Genomic DNA, 19,517 nt, shown 5'->3' on the forward strand with positions numbered 1-19,517 from the left:
ATGACTGAGCTACTTCCACTTTCACTGCTCACTGTAGCAGACCTCACCCATCTATGCTTGCAGGGGAAGGAGTCCCCCTCCCCCCTTTGTCAGTGTGTCTCAACCTGATCCTACTCAGGCTCCTTGAGTCCCGTTGCCCACAGCTCCTGACGATGCCTCTAAGCAGCTCATTCTCAGCTCTCCCTCAGCACTGGGCTACACACCAGCTCTGATTTCAGGGCTCACCTGTGATGAGTTACCTACTCCTCTGTTAATGCAACAGAATTAATTCCTGCTGCTTCCACTGTATTGTAAGCATTTTTACTCACAGAAGTTAAAAAAAAAAAAAAAAAAAAAAACCCTAAACTGTATGAGAAAGTTAGGGTAGCAAAAGTGCTCAGGAGCAAAAGAGACAGAACTGCCTTTAATGGTGTTTCCTGAAAGAAGAGCCCTGTCAGCACCTGCTGTGAGTTAGTTTCTGACTCTGGCTGTGGTGGCATCCCCCGTGTGTGACCGTGTGGGGCTGGGGGTCATGGACTGTATGGGGGCAGGTGTGTCCTTCTGATTGTGACTGTTAGTGTCAGGGAGACACCTCACCTGTGGGGTTGATTTCTGTGTCTCTCAGGATATGTACATCCGGTGGATTTGACCACACCTCTCACCCCAGAATACCCAGCCTCACAGGAAGGTCATGGGCCATGTGTGTGGGAGGAGAGGTGCAAGAGGATGAAAGGACAGGCATGAACAGGAGTCTCTGGGAGCTGTGATGTAGGGAGACACGAGGGGGCTTCCTGAGGATCCTATAAAGAGTTACTGTGCATTGACATTCATGTCAGGGCTTCTACTGATACAGTTCCATCGGACTCATGGAGCAGCCGCATTAGGAAGGCCAGGCTCAGGGCACCCCCAGGATGGGGCAGAGCAGCCTGAAATAGGCTGGACAGGACGCAATGTAGGTAGAAGTTGCCGTACAGCCTTGCAGGGCAGGACCCACAGTCCACTCACCTGTCCGGGACCTTTCCTCGGGGGCTGCCGGGAGATCAGGGGTACATGTCCATCTTCGAGCCCCAGGAGCTACAGCGAGATCAGAGGTACCTGAACAGGCCTGTGCCTCAGGAACTGTCACAAGAGCAGGAGCATATGTCCAAGTCCTCTTTCCAGGAGCTGTCGCGAGAGCAGGGGTAAGAGTCTAGGAACTGTCACGAGAGCAGGATAAGTGTTTAGGTCCTCGTCCTAGTAAACTCTAGCAAAACCGGAAGTGGTGCCTGCACACAGCAGCTCCAGCACGAGCCACAGCTGAGGGAGAGGCTGGCCGGGAGCCATGGTGCTTGTCAGGCGACCGCTGCATCTGCCGGGGCAGTATTTCTTGTTTCTGTGAGATCTCAATTTATCAGGGAGAGAGAGCGGAGAGGAGCAAACGAACAAAAAGGTATGAATCTCATCTTGAGGTGAAGAGAGCGAGTCAGTCATACTGACTGAGGGGGCTCCTGAGGTGACTCTGAGAAGGTGGAGCCAGGAGGCTGAGCCTGAAGGACCAGACCGTTGAAGTGGCGGGAAGAGGGGCGACTAGGAGCTGGGAGGGGAGGCCAGGACGCGCTTCCTGCTTTGAGCGGAAGCAATACCGCAGCTGTGGTGGGAAAAGGAGCGAGGGCGGCCGTGGGGTTAGAAACGCCTTAGGTGCCCGAAGTCACTGTTTCCTTCTCACGTTGCTGCAGGTGCTCAGTGACAAGGCGAATGTTCATCTTTCCAAACGCCAGCTCATGGTTTCCTTGGTCTTTTCTATTGTTTTTCTGATCTCTATTTCATTTATTTCCATCCGTTCTTTTTTATTTCCTTGTATCCATTAACTTTTCCTTAGTTTGGGGTTTGGTTTTGGGGGACCGAGGAGGGGGTGTTGGTGATATTTTGGTGGTTTTTGGTTGCTTTGATCCTTGTGGTAAAAAGTTACCTTGGTTACTAGAATCTTTTTTCTTTATGTAGGCATCTGTTGTGAAAACGTCCCTCTTAGAACAACTTGTGCTGAATCCCATAACCTTCTGTTTGCTATGTTTCCACTCACTCTTGTCTCAAGGTCTTTTATTTCCTCTTGGATTTTTCTTTGACCACTGTTTGCTCTAGAGGTGGTTGTTCATCTCCACGTATCTGTGAATTTTCCGACTTTCCTGCTGTTGTTGGCATCTAGTTCCATATCAGGGGGTTAGAAAAGACACGTCATGGGATTTCAGTCTCAATATGTTGAGACTTGTTTGGGGGACCTTGCTGGTGATCCAGTTCAGATCATTTTTGTATAAGATAGTGTCCAACTTTTGTTTTTGCAGTTTTTAAAATTGGAATACAACTGATATATTGTTATGTTGGTTTCACGGGTAAAATAATGATTCAGTACTTGTGAGTAATACTATTAATTTGACATGTATACATTATGATGTGTAAAATAGATAACTAATGAGAACCTACTGTATAGCACAGGGAACTCTACTCAATGCTCAGTGGTGACCTAAAGGTGAAGAAAAGAGGGGATAAGTATACATATAAGTGAATCACTTTGCTGTACAGGAGAAACTAAATAGTATTGTAAAGCACACAATGCAACACAGCCATACTCCAATAAAAACATATGTTACAACATTGTAACACAACTATCCTCCAATGAAAAACATCCCATTGTATAATACACCACAGCTTCTTTATCTATTTATTTATCAGTGGGCACTTAGATTATTTCCAGGTCTTAGATGTTTTAATAATTCAACAACAATGTATCTGAGTGGGACCAAGGCACTGAGTTCATTGCAAATCCCTGTGCCCTGGGTTCTCTGACAATGAGGAAAAAAGAGAGGGGGTCACTGTGGAATCTGTCAAGTCTGCATGACCAGAGCCACTGAGCTTCTCAACCATGTGTAAAGACGTCTACTGACTTCTCAGGACCTAACAAGTTAGACTGTAGGTTATAATTTCTGCTAAGACATTCTGTCAGAGTTCTGGAGGTTTTTAAGTTGTGTGTAGAGATGTTACTCATATTTTTGTCTCTCTGATTGAATGGGGAAATGCTCCCCTCCTATTTTATTCTGGAGCAGGAGGAGAAAGAAAAAAGACTTTGTAATGAGATGAAATCTAATGAATTTTCAACTGTGAAAACAGTGCAAATGCTAGAAAATAAGCAATGTATGCCCTTTTTAAAGAATTGGAACTACTAAAATGGAAACCCAACAAATGACCTACTATATAGCACAGGGAACTCTGCTCAATTGGATCTGGCAGCCAGGATGGGAGGGGAGTTTGGTGGAGAATGGATACCTGTACATGTATGGCTGAGGCCCTTCACTGTTCACCTGAAAGTATCATAGCATTGTCAATCAGCTACACCTCAGTACAAAATAAAATTAAAAAAAAATGGTAATAGGATTAGAATAATACTGTTTGTGGTAATTCAATGCTGAATTTAATATTTTCAAATACAGTGGACTGTACCTTGAACCATGGAATTGTCTGAGTATTTCTGTCCCAAAATTTATATATTGATATCATAATCCCAAACATGATGGTGTCAGGATGTGGGCCTTTGGCCAGGTGGAGACCTCATGAACTATGTAAGTGCCCTTATAAAAGAGACCTCGAGAGCTCCATGACTCTTCCCATCACCTGAGGGCACGGCAAGAGGCACCAGTCATGAATCAAGAAGGCAGCTCTCCCCAGACAGGAATCATGCTGCAGCCTTGATCTTGGACTTCTAACCTCCAGAACTGTGAGCAATAAATTTCTGTTTTTATAATCCTCTCGAGTGGGTGATGTTTTGTTGTAGCAGTTCAGACATTCTAAGGCCAGTATTGACAAGGACCCCAGGTGGTTGTCATGGCTAAGGCTGAGCGCCATCAGAGGCAATCTCTGAGAAAAGGCTTAGTGATTCTGCACTGGACGCGGCCTGCTCTGCCCTCCACAGCTCCCCCCGCTGTCCCTCTGCCCAGAGCCGAGTTCCTGACTCCTCTGTCCATGGTCCTGGGCACATGAGGAGCTCTCTCAGCAGGGCTTCTCCCTCTCTTAGGAGGCCCGCACAGACGAGCTCTGACTTCTGTGCTGACCTGGGATGAGGTGAGTTACACACTTCTCTGCTGATTCAGCATCACATTAATTATTATTGCTTCTACTGGCTTGTGTGCATGTTTAGTCACAGCAGATACACAACTCCAAATGATCTGGTGGATTTCTCTGATATTAACTGAGGGAAATATCACCAGACTCACAGAACTGTGGGATGAGTGGTCCTCCTGGAGATTCTATCAGACTCCTCCACACTGAGTCCCCATCAGTCCATTGATTATGACGCAGGATTTCCTATCCAGGACTTGTTCCAGAGGGATTTCTGCTCATGAATCTTTGCTCCAGTATAATCTTGGTTCCTTCTCTTCACCTGCTGTCCCTTCCCTTGTGGAGGCAGGGATGTCCCCTGTCTCTCACCTCTCTTACTGATTCGAGAATTTTCAGTCTATTTGGTATTTTCCTTGTTAGGACAGAGACGTGACTCCCAAGCTCCTTACCTGAGGAACTAGAAAGTGCAGATCCACAAATGAATTTTTAAGTTATGCTGTGTGTGGTAATTCTGATGAAATATGAGTTTCAAGTGTGGATAACTGACTCTATTGAAACTGTATTAAAATCAGCTGGACAATCGTAGAAGTTCAATACTTTCATAATTTGCGATTTTTTTCTTAATGCATTCTTACAATAGGCAGGAATGTCTCTAAGAGGTTTAGTGTATCTGCTTTTCTGTCTCCTGTCACATAGTCATATACTCAGTACATATTTGTAACATCTATTATGCATCGACCATGTTGGTAAACAAGATAAATGTGGTCCTTTTAAAAAAATATGTATTTATTTATTTGGCTGCCTTGGATCTTAGGTGCAGCATGTAGGCTTACTTGCTCCTCGGCACATGGAACCTTGGTTCCCCGATAAGTGTTTGATCCTCTGTCTTTGGGTTGCAAGCCGGTTTCTTAACCCCTGGACCCCAGGGAAGTCCGGATGTAGTTCTTAACTTCATGGAACTTACATGCTGGTGGAGAATAAGGATATGCAAAATAGTAGAAATTAATATACTAATAGTGGAAAGTATAACTGATGTCATGCATGTGTCTTACAGGTTGAACCCCACATGTGGACTATGACAGTCTCTCCCTTCTCAGGAGAGGAAAAGATCCAGAATTCTTTCCCAGTGTTGACCCTGTCATCATCTTCACAGCTTCCTTTCACCTTCAGGACACTGACATCCTCTCCATGTCTATTCACAGAGATGCCCTGAGAAACCCAGGGGAGGCGGCTGTGACAACCATCTTTCTGTTCCAGGTGGTGGTTGGGGCTCTGGGTAATGTCATCCTTTTTATCCACAGCATCTCTCCAATCTTATTTGGCCAGAAAAAGAGAGGCACGGACGTGATTCTCACACACTCAGTGCTGGCCAATCTCCTGATTATTCTCTTCTCTGGGATTCCCCGTATAATGGCAGTTTTTGTTTTGAGAAAGCCCCTGAACAGTCTCTTGTGTAAGTTTGTCTATTACATACAGAGAATGGCTCGGAGCACTGCCCTGTGCTCCACCTATGTCCTGAGCACCTATCAGTCCTTCACTCTCACCCCCAGGAGAGCGAAGTGGGTGATGCTCAGAGGAAGGGCCCCCAAGTTCATTGGTCCTTCCCATTGCACCTGCTGGATGCTCAGTTTAATGAGCTCAGATGTTAATGAATCTGGATGCTCAGATATTAATGAATATCTGCATTCCCTTGATGATTACTAGTCCAGAGAACACAAGAAATGATACTGACAATCAAGAGAAGTGGTTCTGCTCACCCACAGCTCCTTAGGCAGCTTTTATGTACTTTTGGTCCATCTCTGATGCCGTGTTTCTTACCCTCATGGTCTGGTCCAGTGGCTCCATGGTGCTTCTCCTGCTCAGACACCGCCAGAGGGTGCAGCATATTCACTCTGCCACTGGACACCACAGATGCCCCCTGGAGACCAGAGCCGCCCACAACATCCTGATGCTGGTGGTCACCTTCGTCATCTTCTACCTGCTGAATTCTATTTTTTCTTGTCATATCAGTGCCTTTTTAGATTCTTGTCTATGGTTGATACAGACCTCTAGTGTCTTGGCTTCGTGTTTTCCCACAGTTTCCACCTTCCAGTCACTCCTGAGGGATCCTAAAACTCCTAGGTTCTGCTCTTGAAGAAAAATGGTTAAATAGCTAAATATGTAGTACATCCATGTTCAATCTCTCAGTCATGTCTGACTCTTTGCAACCCCAGGCTCCTCTGTCCATGGAATTTTCTAGGCAAGATATTGGAGCAGGTTGCCATTTCCTCCTCCGGGGGATTTCCCTAAACCAGGGCTCAACCTGTGTCTCCTGCATCTCCTGCATTGGCAGGCAGGCTCTACCACTGTGCCCCCTGGGAAGCCCCTTAGATACATAGTAGACAGCTTCAATAATAGCCAATTTCTTTCTTCTGCAATGATTTATATATTTATTTTATACCCTCTTTTACTGAAGCATAAATAACATGACACAGTATCACTTCAGATCTTACAACATTATGATTGAATATTTGCATATGTTGCAGACAATCAGTCAAATAAGTCTAGTTGATATCTATCTACCTCCATATTGTTTTCAGTGTTGTCTTGTCTGATTCTTCATGATCATGTGCACTGCAGCACACCAGGCCTCCCTGTCCTTCACCACCTCCCAGAGTTTGCTCAAACATATGTCCATTGAGTCGGTGATGCCATCCAACCATCTCATCCTCTGTTGCCCTCTTGCCCCTCCTGCCCTCAGTCTCTCTCAGTCAGGGTCTTTTCCAGTGAGTCAGATCTTCACATCAGGTGGATGTGAAGTATCTGAGCTTCAGCATCAGTCCTTCCAATGAATATTCAGGGTTGATTTCCTTTAGGATGGACTGGTTTCATCTCCCTGCTGTTGAAAGGACTCTCAAGAGGCTTCTCCAGCACCACAGTTTGAAGGCATCAGTTCTTCAGTGCTCAGCCTTCTTTATGGTCCAACTCTCACATCCATACATGAATACTGGAAAAACATAGCTTTGACTTTATGGACCTTTGTTGACAAAGTGATGTTCTCTGCTTTTTAATACACTGTCTAGATTTGTCATTACTTTTCATCCAAGGAGCAAGCGTATTTTAATTTCCTGGCTGCAGTCACCATCCACAGTGACTTTGGAGCCCCCAAAATATAATCTGTCACCATTTCCACCTCTGTACGTACTACAAAAAGTTTCTTGTGACAAGAAGTTTGAAGATCGACTCTCTTACCACTTTTCATTATGCAATACAGTATTATTAACTACTGTCTCCATGCTGTACGTTTATATACCCATGACTAGTTTATTTTATAATTAGAATTTGGTACCATTGATGTTTGTACTGAGTACAAATTTTTACACAAAATCCAAACAACTTTGAAGATCAAATAGATAAATGTGCTTGCTGCCTTGAGAGGTCTGAAAGTGAACCCATGAGATTATCAACTTGAAAAAGATTCCAGCCGTTACTAAGGAAACCTGTCTTCCCCTTGGCCAGTGCAGCTGCCTGAAGGAGCCTCCTTTCTTCAGGAACATCTGAAGTGTTTTCACAAAGCTTATCTCCCTGTGCTGTAGCTCATATCTGATATACGCCTACACATAATCCAGTATTGTTCTACATTATGTTACTCCAGAGGGGGTGGACGTTTTATTTCATAGGTGAGGATAAGAATCCTGGGAAATGGAGACGGTGTTATGTTTTTGTTTGTGGTTTTTTTTCACTCGTGTTTCTCTGATATGCTGTAGTGTTACACAAAAATCAATGTTATTCAGTGGGTTACATCATTTTTCACATTGGATTTTCTTTACATGGCTCAGTTCAGTCAGTTCAGTCACTCAGTCGTGTCCCACTCTTTGTGACCCCATGGACTGCAGCATGCCAGGCTTCCCTGTCCATCACCAACTCCCAGAGCGTGTTCAAACTCGTGTCCATTGAGTTAGTGATACCAACCAACCATCTCATCCTCTGTTGTTCCCTTTTCCTCCTGCCTTCAATCTTTCCCAGCTTCAGAATCTTTTCAAGTGAGTAATTTCTTCGCATCAGGTGGCCAAAGTATTGGAGTTTCAGCTTCAGCATCTTTCTCCTTCCAATGAATATTCAGGACTGATTTCCTTTAGGATTGACTGGTTTGATCTCCTTGCAGTCCGAGGGACGCTCAAGAATCTTCTCCAGCAGCACAGTTCAAAAGCATCAATTCTTCAGTGCTCAGCTTTCTTTATAGTCCAACTCTCACATCCATACATGACTACGGGAAAAAACATAGCTTTGACTACATGAACTTTTGTCGGCAAAGTAATGTCTCTGCTTTTTAATATGTTGTATAGGTTGGTCACAGCTGACTGTCAGTATATTTGATTGATTAGACAGATGAAGTCATATGATGGAGGGAAGAGAAGCTTCCCGCTCCGTATTTTTCACTTAAATGTTTAGTCTTTGTCACTGACACACAGAATATTGAGACTTAGTTTTCTATTTTATCGTAATCACCGTTTTCTCTGTTGCTTTGTCATAATATATTTTTTCTGGGAAAATGAGGCATTTTTAATATTCCATTGTAGAACTTAGTAGTCTTTATGCAGGTCAGGCAGCAACAGTTAGAACTGGACATGGAACAACAGACTGGTTCCAAATAGGAAAAGGAGTACATCAAGGCTGTATATTGTCACCCTGCTTATTTAACTTATATGCAGAGTACATCATGAGAACTGCTGGACTGGAAGAAACACAAGCTGGAATCAAGATTGCTGGGAGAAATATCAGTAATCTCAGATATGCAGATGACACCACCCTTATGGTAGAAAGTGAAGAGGAACTAAAAAGCCTCTTAATGAAAGTGAAAGTGGAGAGTGAAAAAGTTGGCTTAAAGCTCAACATTCAGAAAACAAAGATCATGGCATCCGGTCCCATCACTTCATGGGAAATAGATGGGGAAACAGTGGAAACAGTGTCAGACTTTATTTTGGGGGGCTCCAAAATCACTGCAGATGGTGACTGCAGCCATGAAATTAAAAGATGCTTACTCCTTGGAAGGAAAGTTATGACCAACCTAGATAGCATATTCAAAAGCAGAGACATTACTTTGCCAACAGAGGTCATCTAGTCAAGGCTATGGTTTTTCCTGTGATCATGTATGGATGTGAGAGTTGAACTGTGAAGAAGGCTGAGCACCGAAGACTTGATGCTTTTGAACTGTGGTGTTGGAGAAGACTCTTGAGAGTCCCTTGGACTGCAAGGAGATCCAACCAGTCCATTCTGAAGGAGATCAGCCCTGGGATTTCTTTGGAAGAAATGATGCTAAAGCTAAAACTCCAGTACACTGGCCACCTCATGTGAAGAGTTGACGCATTGGAAAAGACTCTGATGCTGGGAGGGATTGGGAGCAGGAGGAGAAGGGGACGACAAAGGATGAGATGGCTGGATGGCATCAGCAACTCGATGGATGTGAGTCTGAGTGAACTCCGGGAGTTGCTGATGGACAGGGAGGCCTGGCGTGCTGTGATTCACGGGGTCGCAAATAGTCAGACACGACTGAGTGATTGAACTGAACTGAACTGAAGGTATAATTATTTGTATTTATTGCTGTATCAATTACATATAAGCTTCCAAATGTTCTATTTTTCTCCTTAGATTTATTATGAATGTTTCAAATAATGTCAGAATAGAAGTGCTCCAACCAAAGGACACAGACAGGCTGAGTAGATAAAGAAACAGACCCGTATACCTGCTATTTACAAAAAACTTTCCATCTAGAGACACGAATAGACTGAAAGTGATGGAAAGGAAAAGGTTGTTCTACACAAATCAAAACAAAATCAGACAAATACTTATTCAAAAAAGACTTGAAAATAAAGACTATTACAAGAGACAAAGAATAACACTACATATTGATTGAAGGATCAATCCACGAAGAAGATGAAACAATTGTAAATATATATGCAGGCAACATAGGAGCACCTCAATACAGAAGGCGAATCTGGTGTGTGTGTTACACCCAAGCCCCTCAGTCCAAATGAGCCCATGTCAGGAGCTCGGTGGCCCCTTGGGACTGGCGCTTCCACACTGGACGGATCAGATCTGGATGCTTTCACCCACTCAGCTGGAAGTCTGGGGACGAATCACGTGTTTCAAATATGGGAACCTGAAGTGTTAGTGACTCTCTCTGTATCTTCATTACCTAGTTGAGGAATGGCACATAGTAGGTCCACACTGTCTGTATGTGTTTGTGTTGAGCAACGTCCCCATAGTGAATAATCATTCAATATATTAAAACCTTTATGCACATTGTCCCAGACAGAGGCCACGAATATACAGCGTTATAGGAGCAGTAGGATTTCCCTGGTGGTCCAGTGGTTAAGAATCCGCTTGCCAGTGCAGGGGACATGGGTTCCATCTCTGGCCTGGGAGGATTCCACACGCCACAAAGCAACTAACCTTGTGCCACAACTACTTAGCCACTGTGTCCTAGAGCCCGGGCTCCCCAGTAAGAGAAGTCAGAATGAAGAGCCCACGCACTGCAACTAGACAGTGGCCCCCGCTCTCCACAATTAGAGAAGGGCTGTGCACAGCACCAGAAGCCTCGTGCAGCCAAAATAAATATTATTTTTTGAAGAAGCGGAAGATGTTCTATCTACCAGGGTTATCTTGGAAACCCCTTGTTTATGAAATGCAGACGTGTCCGCTGCCTTCATGCACCAATTCTCCAGAGAAGGCACCTGATGGGGAGGGTGGATGGTGTCCCTTCTGCTCCATGGTCCCCCAGGAGAAACACCAGGCCAACTACCTACCTAATGGATCAGGTATCAAACATCCAATTATCAAGTTAAACTTCCAACTAGCAATTGATCATCCACGGATGAAATTAAAGAATTCTAACATTTTCTCCCTAATACAATTTTAATAAATTCTTTTCCCCAACCCCTGTCTGCATGTCCCAGAGTGCATCTTGCCAGAGCTAATGGACTGTAACACAAGGGCAGGCTTGTGATCCAATGACAGACTCAAAGAGGTGGTCTGTGGGTGACGCGGAGCAAATGACAAAGTCCTTCAGAGTCATGTGCACAGAATGGACACATGAGCATTCTGAGAAGGGAAACTCTGCTTCAAAGGGGGCATTTTCCAGGTTAAACAGACCTGAGGCCATAAATAGAAAGGGCTGTGGAACTTCAACTCAGGAGAAAGCCCAGCTTCCAGATCCCATGCTGATGATCAGTGTGAACACAATTTGGAACAGTTTGGAAAAGTGAGACCATGAGGGAAAATGCCCAACGGGAGACACAGTGAAGGGAGCCCCGGTGCTCTGTGAGTGTCCCTCCCCCAGCTATTACTTTCACTGTAAACTTGGGCTCTCCCACAGGGAACTCAGAAAACTCTCCCTGCCCTCTGCTCAGCTGCTCACATAGACCTTCTCAGTAATTGCCAGGAGTTGTCATTAGTCCGCAGACATGGGTGAGGGTGATGAGCACTGGGGGTAAGATCTGCCCCTCACTGGAGACGCCCCAGACTCTCCATGCAGACAGTGTCACCTCCGCTCTAGATGACATGATAATGGCTCCTCTGTGGGGACAGCGGGCCCAGGGACCCTGTCCCTATAACTGGGGCCCATCCTGACTGACACTTCCCTGCACAGAGTGTGGCACCAAGTGCAGGCAGGTGAGTGCTCCCTTGTGTTCAGTCTCAAGGCAGGAAACAGGAGAGCTGGTTCTCAGCAGGAGAGGGGCTCAGAACTGTGTTGTCAGCATCTTGGGCAGGACAGGTGTTCCCCTGCCTTGTCCTGAGCTGCCCCGTCCATGCCCTGGATGGCAGGTGGAAGCGGGGAATGTACTGGGGTGTGTATCTGAGTGGGACCAGAGCTGTGAGTTCACTGAAGACCCGTGTGTCCTGGCGTCCCTAACAATGAGGGCAAGAGGGAGGGGTTCACTGTGGAATCTCTGCCAAGTCCTGTATGACCAGAGCTGCGGGCTTCTCAATATTGCATAAAAGTGTCTACTGACCTCGGACCTAATTGATTAGGGCTGGGTGTGAATATCATGGAATAGGTTGATGTGCAAGAGTTTGGATTAGAAACTGAAATTCCTGAAATAAGATTCAGTGACAGACACATACACATACAAACAGAAATACAGAGGAAAAAGCTGCCCTGTAACAATACTGACATTCTCCTTCACTGGATGAGGTCATCTCTGTATTTTCTGCCATGATTTGCCTTTCATGACTCTCTCTGTGTTTTATGTTATGTGTGTCAGTGTGGCTCATGTCTTCCCCTCTCTAACTGAATGTCAAAATGCCCTCAGCCTTATTACCATGAGCAGCAGGGAAAAGAAAACAGAATTTGTATTGAGACGGAATTCAGTTAACTTTCCAATCTGGCATAGTAATGTAAATGTTAGAAAACAAGCATTGTTAGATTTTTAAAAGATTGGAATTAGGAATTGAAGGAGTACCCTCTGTGATAATTCAATGTTTTATATTCAGAAATACATTGAAATATACCTTGGGCCATGCCACAAATTGATGTTTGTGTCCCACAAATATTCATATGCTGAAATCTTATATCTTAAAGACAAGGGTGTTAGGAGAAGAGCCTTTGGAGGTGCTTATATTAAGTGGGAGGCCCTTTGTGAATAGGATTCCCACCTTGTCCAAATTGGGCTTCCCTGGTGACTCAGATGCTAAAGAAACTACCCGCAAAGCAGGAGACCCAGATTCCATCCCTGGGTCAAGAAAGTCCTCTGGAGAAGGAAATAGCTGCCCTCTCCAGAATTCTTGCCTGGAGAATGCCATGGAGAGAGGACCCTGGAGGGCTACAGTTCATGGGGTCACCAAGAGTCAGACATAACTTTTTTTCAGTCCCTGTCCAAATTCATGGACACTTCCATGCCCAGGCTGGTCCACCCACACCTGTGGGTGCAGAGAGGCCCCTGGGGGTGGCAGGCACTGGAATGTGTGTCCCTGTCTCATCACAAGGGCCCCTTCTGTGGGTTCATTTCTGACTCTAGCTATGGTGGTGAGCCCCCGTGTGTGACTGTTTGCAGCTGGTGCTCATGGGTCGGGTGGGGGCAGGTGTGTCCTGCAATTCTGGGTGATATCTGTTGGTTTCAGGGAGGCACTTGCCCTGTGGGGTGATCTTTGTGTGTGTTCCACACAATGGACAAACAGTAGCTATGACCACATCACTCACCCCAGCAAATGCTCAGTCTAAGAGGAAAGAGGTGATGTACCATAATTGATTACTGAAATTGCAGTGGATCTAAAATGTGCATCATGATTTAATACATGTACACCTTCTGAAGGAGTCCACAGTTGAATGAACTTATGCATACATCACCTCACATATTAGGTGTCATAACCTGTGGTCACCGGGTTCTACATTAGCCCTCAGACCTTGTTCACCTTATAACTGAAAGACTGTATCCCTTTACCATCTTTTCCCATTTCCCCCAACCCCAGTTCCCAGGCAACCACCATTCGACTCTGTTTCTATGAGACTAATTTTTTTTTTTATAATTCTACCTATAATTGACAGAAATGGAGAAGGGAATGGCAAATATCTATGTCTGGATATTTCACACACCGAAGTGTCCTCGAGTTTTATCCATGCTGTTGCAAAAGGAAGGATTTCCACCTTTGAAAAACTGAGTTATATTCCACCGTATGATGCTCCTTGGCTCCCTAAGCGATTCATCTTTCAGTGAGCGCTTGGGTTGTTTCTGGGTCTTGGCTCTTGTGGTAACAGGCAGCAATGAACATAGGGGTCCAGACATTGCTCCGAGATCTGATTTCACCCCCTTGTATACACACTAGAAGCAGGACTGCTGGTCACATGGCACATCTGGTTCTAGTTTCTCAGGAATTTTAACGTTTTCTGCAGAGGCTGTACCTGTTCATGTTCCCACCAACAGTGCATAAGTGTGCCTTTTTCTCAACATCCCTGCCAATTTGCTCCCTCTTGTCTTTTGGGGAACAGACACGAACAGGTGAGAGACGCTATCACATTGGGATTTTGATCTGATGACTAGAGATCCTGAGCACCTGGCCATGAACCTTTTTAGCCCTTGGTTTGCTGTCTTTGGACAAATGTCTACTGGAGTCCTTTGTACATTTTAAGCTGGGTTTTGGGTTTTCCAGAAATTCCTTTTACATTTTGGATGTTCACTCATTACTGGGTGTGTGGATTGCTAATATTGTCTCCTGTTGCATAGCTGCCTCTTCATGCTTTCCTTTGCTCTGCAGAGGTCTTATGTGATACACTCCCATTCGCTTACCTTTGCTTTTGTTGTTAAATTCAAGCCGTCATGACCAAGACCGATGTCAAGGAGCTCACTTCTTTCCTCTCAGAGTTTCATGGTTTCAGCTCTTACATTCCAGTCTTAGCCCAGTTGAGACCATTTTTGTGTGTGATGTAAGGTAGTCTGCAGCTTTTCTTGTAGTTTTTAAAATTGGGACATAACTGATATAACATTATATGAGTTTCATGTGTACAAAATAATGATTCAGTGTCTGTCTATGTTGCCAGGTGGTTACAGTAAGTCTAATCTGTTAACACCTATTATACATGCATTACATTTTTTTCATTCAGTCAGAATTTGGTAGGTTTGTGACTACCAGTTTCAGTCTTTAGATGTGGATGTTCAGTTTTCCAAATAGCACTTGTTGAAGAAACTATCCTTTTTCTATTATATTATTCTTAGTGCCACTGTCAAAACTTATTAGCCACTGGAGCTTGGGTTTGTTTCTGCCTCTTTATTCTGGTCCATTGATCTGTCTGTTTAAATGCCCATATGTGTTTCTCTTACTATAAATTTGACATACAATATGAAATAAAGAAGTTTCATGCTTTGTTGTTCTTTCTCAAGATTCTTTCACTGTTTGTGTATTTTTTTTTCTTTTTTTTTAAATTTAATTTTATTTAACTTTACAATATTGTATTGGTTTTGCCATATATCAAAATGAATCTGCCACAGGTATACATGTGTTCCCCATCCTGAACCCTCGTCCCAACTCCTCCCTATACCATCCCTCTGGGTCGTCCCAGTGCACCAGCCCCAAGCATCCAGTATCGTGCATCGAACCTGGACTGGAGACTCATTTCATATATGATATTATATATATTTCAATGCCTTTGTCCCACATCATCCACCCTCTCCCTCTCCCACAGAGTCCAAAGGACTGTTCTATACATCAGTGTCTCTTTTGCTGTCTTGTATACAGGGTTATTGTTACCATCTTTCTAAATTCCATATATATGCGTTAGTATACTGTATTGGTGTTTTTCTTTCTGGCTTACTTCACTCTGTATAATAGGCTTCAGTTTCATCCACCTCATTAGAACTGATTCAAATGTATTCTTTTTAATGGCTGAGTGATAGACCATTGTGTATATGTCCCACAGCTTTCTTATCCATTCATCTGCTGATGGACATCTAGGGTGCTTCCATGTCCTGGCTATTATAAACAGTGCTGCGATGAACATTGGGGTACACGTGTCTCTTTCCCTTCTGGTTTCCTCAGTGTGTATGCCCAGCAGTGGGATTGCTGGATCATAAGGCAGTTCTATTTCCAGTTTTTTAAGGAATCTCCACACTGTTCTCCAGAGTGGCTGTACTAGTTTGCATTCCCACCAACAGTGTAAGAGGGTTCCCTTTTCTCCACACCCTCTCCAGCATTTATTACTTGTAGACTTTTGGATCACAGCCATTCTCACTGGTGTAAAATGGTACCTCATAGTCGTTTGGATTTGCATTTCTCTGATAATGAGTGATGTTGAGCATCTTTTCATGTGTTTGTTAGCCATCTGTATGTTTTCTTTGGAGAAATGTCTATTTAGTTCTTTGGCCCATTTTTTGATTGGGTCATTTGTTTTTCTGGAATTGAGCTGTAGGAGTTGCTTGTCTATTTTTGAGATTAGTTGTTTTTCTGTTGCTTCATTTGCTATTATTTTCTCCCATTCTGAAGGCTGTCTTTTCACCTTGCTTATAGTTTCCTTTGTTGTGCAGAAGCTTTTAAGGTTAATTAGGTCCCATTTGTTTATTATTGCTTTTATTTCGAATATTCTGGGAGGTGGGTCATAGAGGATCCTGCTGTGATGTATGTTGGAGAGTGTTTTGCCTATGTTCTCCTCTAGGAGTTTTATAGTTTCTGGTCTTATGTTTAGATCTTTAATCCGTTTTGAGTTTATTTTTGTGTATGGTGTTAGAAGGTGCTCTAGTTTCATTCTGTTGCAAGTGGTTGACCAGTTTTCCCAGCACCCCTTGTTAAAGAGACTGTCTTTAATCCATTGTATATTCTTGCCTCCTTTGTCAAAGATAAGATGTCCATATGTATGTGGATTTATCTCTGGGCTTTCTATTTTGTTCCATTGATCTATATATGAAGCCACCATCACCCTAATACCAAAACCTGACAAAGATGCCACAAAAAAGGAAAACTAGAGGCCAATATCACTGATGAACATAGATGCAAAAATCCTTAACAAAATTCTAGCAATCAGAATCCAACAACACATTAAAAAGATCATACACCATGACCAAGTGGGCTTTATCCCAGGGATGCAAGGATTCTTCAATATCCACAAATCAATCAGTGTAATACACCACATTAACAAATTGGAAAATAAAAACCATATGATTATCTCAATAGATGCAGAGAAAGCCTTTGACAAAATTCAACATCCACTTATGATAAAATCTCTCCAGAAAGCAGGAATAGAAGGAACATACCTCAACATAATAAAAGCTATATACGACAAACCCACAGTAAACATTATCCTCAATGGTGAAAAACTGAAAGCATTTCCTCTAAAGTTAGGAACAAGACAAGGGTGCCCACTTTCACCATTACTATTCAACATAGTTTTGGAAGTTCTGGCCACAGCAATCAGAGCAGAAAAAGAAATAAAAGGAATCCAAATTGGAAAAGAAGAAGTAAAACTCTCACTGTTTGCAGATGACATGATCCTCTACAGAGAAAACCCTAAAGACTCCACCAGAAAACTACTAGAAGTAATAAATGAATATAGTAAAGTTGCAGGATATAAAACCAACACACAGAAATCCCTTGCATTCCTATACACTAATAATGAGAAAACAGAAAGAGACATTAAGGAAACAATTCCATTCACCATTGCAATGAAAAGAATAAAATACTTAGGAATGTATCTACCTAAAAAACTAAAGACCTATATATAGCAAACTATAAAACACTGGTAAAACAAATCAAAGCGGACACTAATAGATGGAGAAATATACTACGTTCATGGATTGCAAGAATCAATACAGTGAAAATGAGTATACTACCCAAAGCAATTTATAGATTCAATGCAATCCCTATCAAGCTACCAATGGTTTTCTTCACAGAACTAAAACAAATAATTTAACAATTTGTATGGAAATACAAAAAACCTCGAATAGCCAAAGCTATCTTGAGAAAGAAGAATGGAACTGGAGAAATCAAGCTGCCTGACTTCAGGCTCTACTACAAAGCCACAGTCATGAAGATAGTATGGTACTGTTTGGGTATTTTTTGATTGACTACAAATTTGGGTGGACTTTTTTTTCTGTTTCTGAGAATAATGACATTGAACATGGTTGAACTAAGCCAACAATGTTGCTAAAGAAGGAAGACATGTTTCCAAAGTTGATAGACAGACCTTACATGGAGATAGGAGATCAGGATATAAAGGCAAATAGAAAGCTGTTGTATAACACGGGGAGCTCAGCTTGGTGCTCTGTCGTGACCTTGAGGGGCACACCTGGGAGATGGGGGAGGCTCAAGAGGGAGGGGAGATATATATATATATGTATACTTATATCTGATTCACATTGTTCTACAGCAGAAACTATGAAAACGTTGTAAAGCAATTAGCCCTCAATTTAAAAAATTTAAATAAAAGTAAATTAAAAAATATAAAATAATAATGGTGGAGGCTTAACTGGTATCAGGAACATGTTATCCCATTAAAGTCACTTCTCTGGACTATGACAGTGTCTTCTCTTTTCAGGAGAAATAAAATGTGGGAATCCTTGTCCATTGTTAGTTGCGTAAGAAGACTGCTCGTGTCTCTGTCTGCAGAGTCTCCTGTCTGCTCCAGACCACTCCGAAGTCCTCTCCATGTCTTTTCACAGAGATGCCCTGAGAACCATAATCCAGGCAGCCCTGAAAACCACGTATCTGACACAGATAGGAGTTGGGTCTCTGGCCAATGTCATCCTTTTGTTCCACAACATCTCTCCAGTCTTGCTGGGCCACAACCAGAGACCTCCACACACTATTCTCAGCCACATGGCCCTGTCCAACCTTTTGTTTCTTCTGTCCTCTGGGGTTGCCTACACAATGGCTGCTTTTGTTTTGAGGAAGCCCCTGTCAGGTCTCGGGTGTAAGTTTGTGTTTTATGTACAGAGGGTGGCTCTCGGCACCACCCTGTGCTCCACTTGTGTCCTGAGCACCTATCAGTCCTTCACTCTCACCCCCAGGAGAGCGCAGTGGGTGGTGCTCAGAGGAAGGGTCCCCAAGGTCACTGGTCCTTCATGCTGCACCTGCTGGATGTTCAGTCTCTTAATGTACATCTACCTTCCTGTGAAAATCACTGGTCCTCAGGACACACATAACTATACTGATTCCCAAGACAATTGGTTCTGCTCAGTCTCAGGTAATGTCATAGGCTTAGGTTACTTGTGGTCCTTCTCAGATGCCATGTTTATTACCCTCATGGTCTGGTCCAGTGGCTCCATGGTGCTTCTCCTGCACAGACACCACCAGAGGGTGCAGTATATCCACACCCCCACTGGACACCACAGATGCCCCCCAGAGACCAGAGCCACCCACACCATCCTGATGCTGATGGTCACCTTCGTTGTCTTCTACCTGCTGAATTACAGTTTTGTTTTCCATATCAGTGCCTCTTTAGATTTTCGCCTGTGGTTGCTCCAGGTCTCGCATGTCTTGTCTTCTTGTTTCCCCACTATTTCCCCACTCCTGCTGCTTCTGAGGGATGCTAGAACTCCAAGGTTCTGCTCTTGAGTTGTTAGAATGAACGGATAAAGTGTTAAATATCTAGTAGACACCTTCCATAATAATTGTAACTATTCTCTAAGTCCTCAGTGTTATAATCTGTTAATTGATGTACAATTATATTAATTTCATATAGAGGACATAATGAATGATATTTGTATCCAAAATGATCACAGGAAGTCTAGTTACCATCTCTCCACCTTCACAGATGATACAAATTATTTTCTTGTCATCTGAATTTTGCCACATTTATTTAGTTAGTTTTTGGTTATTACTTGGCTGGGCAACATGTGGGATCTTAGTTCCCAGACCAGGGATTGAACCTGTACCCCTGCGTGGAAGCCTGAAGTCTTAACCACTGGACTGCTAGGGAAGTCCCCATCAGAAGAACTTGGAAGGTCAAGTCTCTTAGAATTTTTCAAGTATGCAATGAATATAACTGACTA

At 43.4% G+C, this 19,517-nt stretch overlaps 1 protein-coding gene and 1 pseudogene across 1 annotated transcript; both read left to right on the plus strand.

Moving 5' to 3' along the window:
* The first annotated feature begins 5,050 nt into the window (after nucleotides 1-5,050).
* Nucleotides 5,051-6,199, plus strand: LOC107131475 (vomeronasal type-1 receptor 4-like; annotated as a pseudogene).
* An 11,963-nt stretch (nucleotides 6,200-18,162) lies between these two features.
* Nucleotides 18,163-19,152, plus strand: LOC107131476 (vomeronasal type-1 receptor 4-like). Its single transcript, XM_015458489.2, has one exon. It carries the CDS (start codon nucleotides 18,172-18,174, stop codon nucleotides 19,078-19,080), a length of 909 nt encoding a protein of 302 aa, XP_015313975.1. The 5' UTR covers nucleotides 18,163-18,171; the 3' UTR covers nucleotides 19,081-19,152.
* Nucleotides 19,153-19,517: the final 365 nt, after the last annotated feature.

This window comes from Bos taurus, chromosome 18 (assembly GCF_002263795.3).
Source record: "Bos taurus isolate L1 Dominette 01449 registration number 42190680 breed Hereford chromosome 18, ARS-UCD2.0, whole genome shotgun sequence".
Classification (NCBI taxonomy): Eukaryota; Metazoa; Chordata; class Mammalia; order Artiodactyla; family Bovidae; genus Bos; species Bos taurus.

What these genes read in the sequence shown, in the direction of transcription:
- LOC107131476 (XM_015458489.2), top strand. Translation starts at nt 18,172, where the DNA reads ATGTCTTTTCACAGAGATGCCCTGAGAACCATAATCCAGGCAGCCCTG.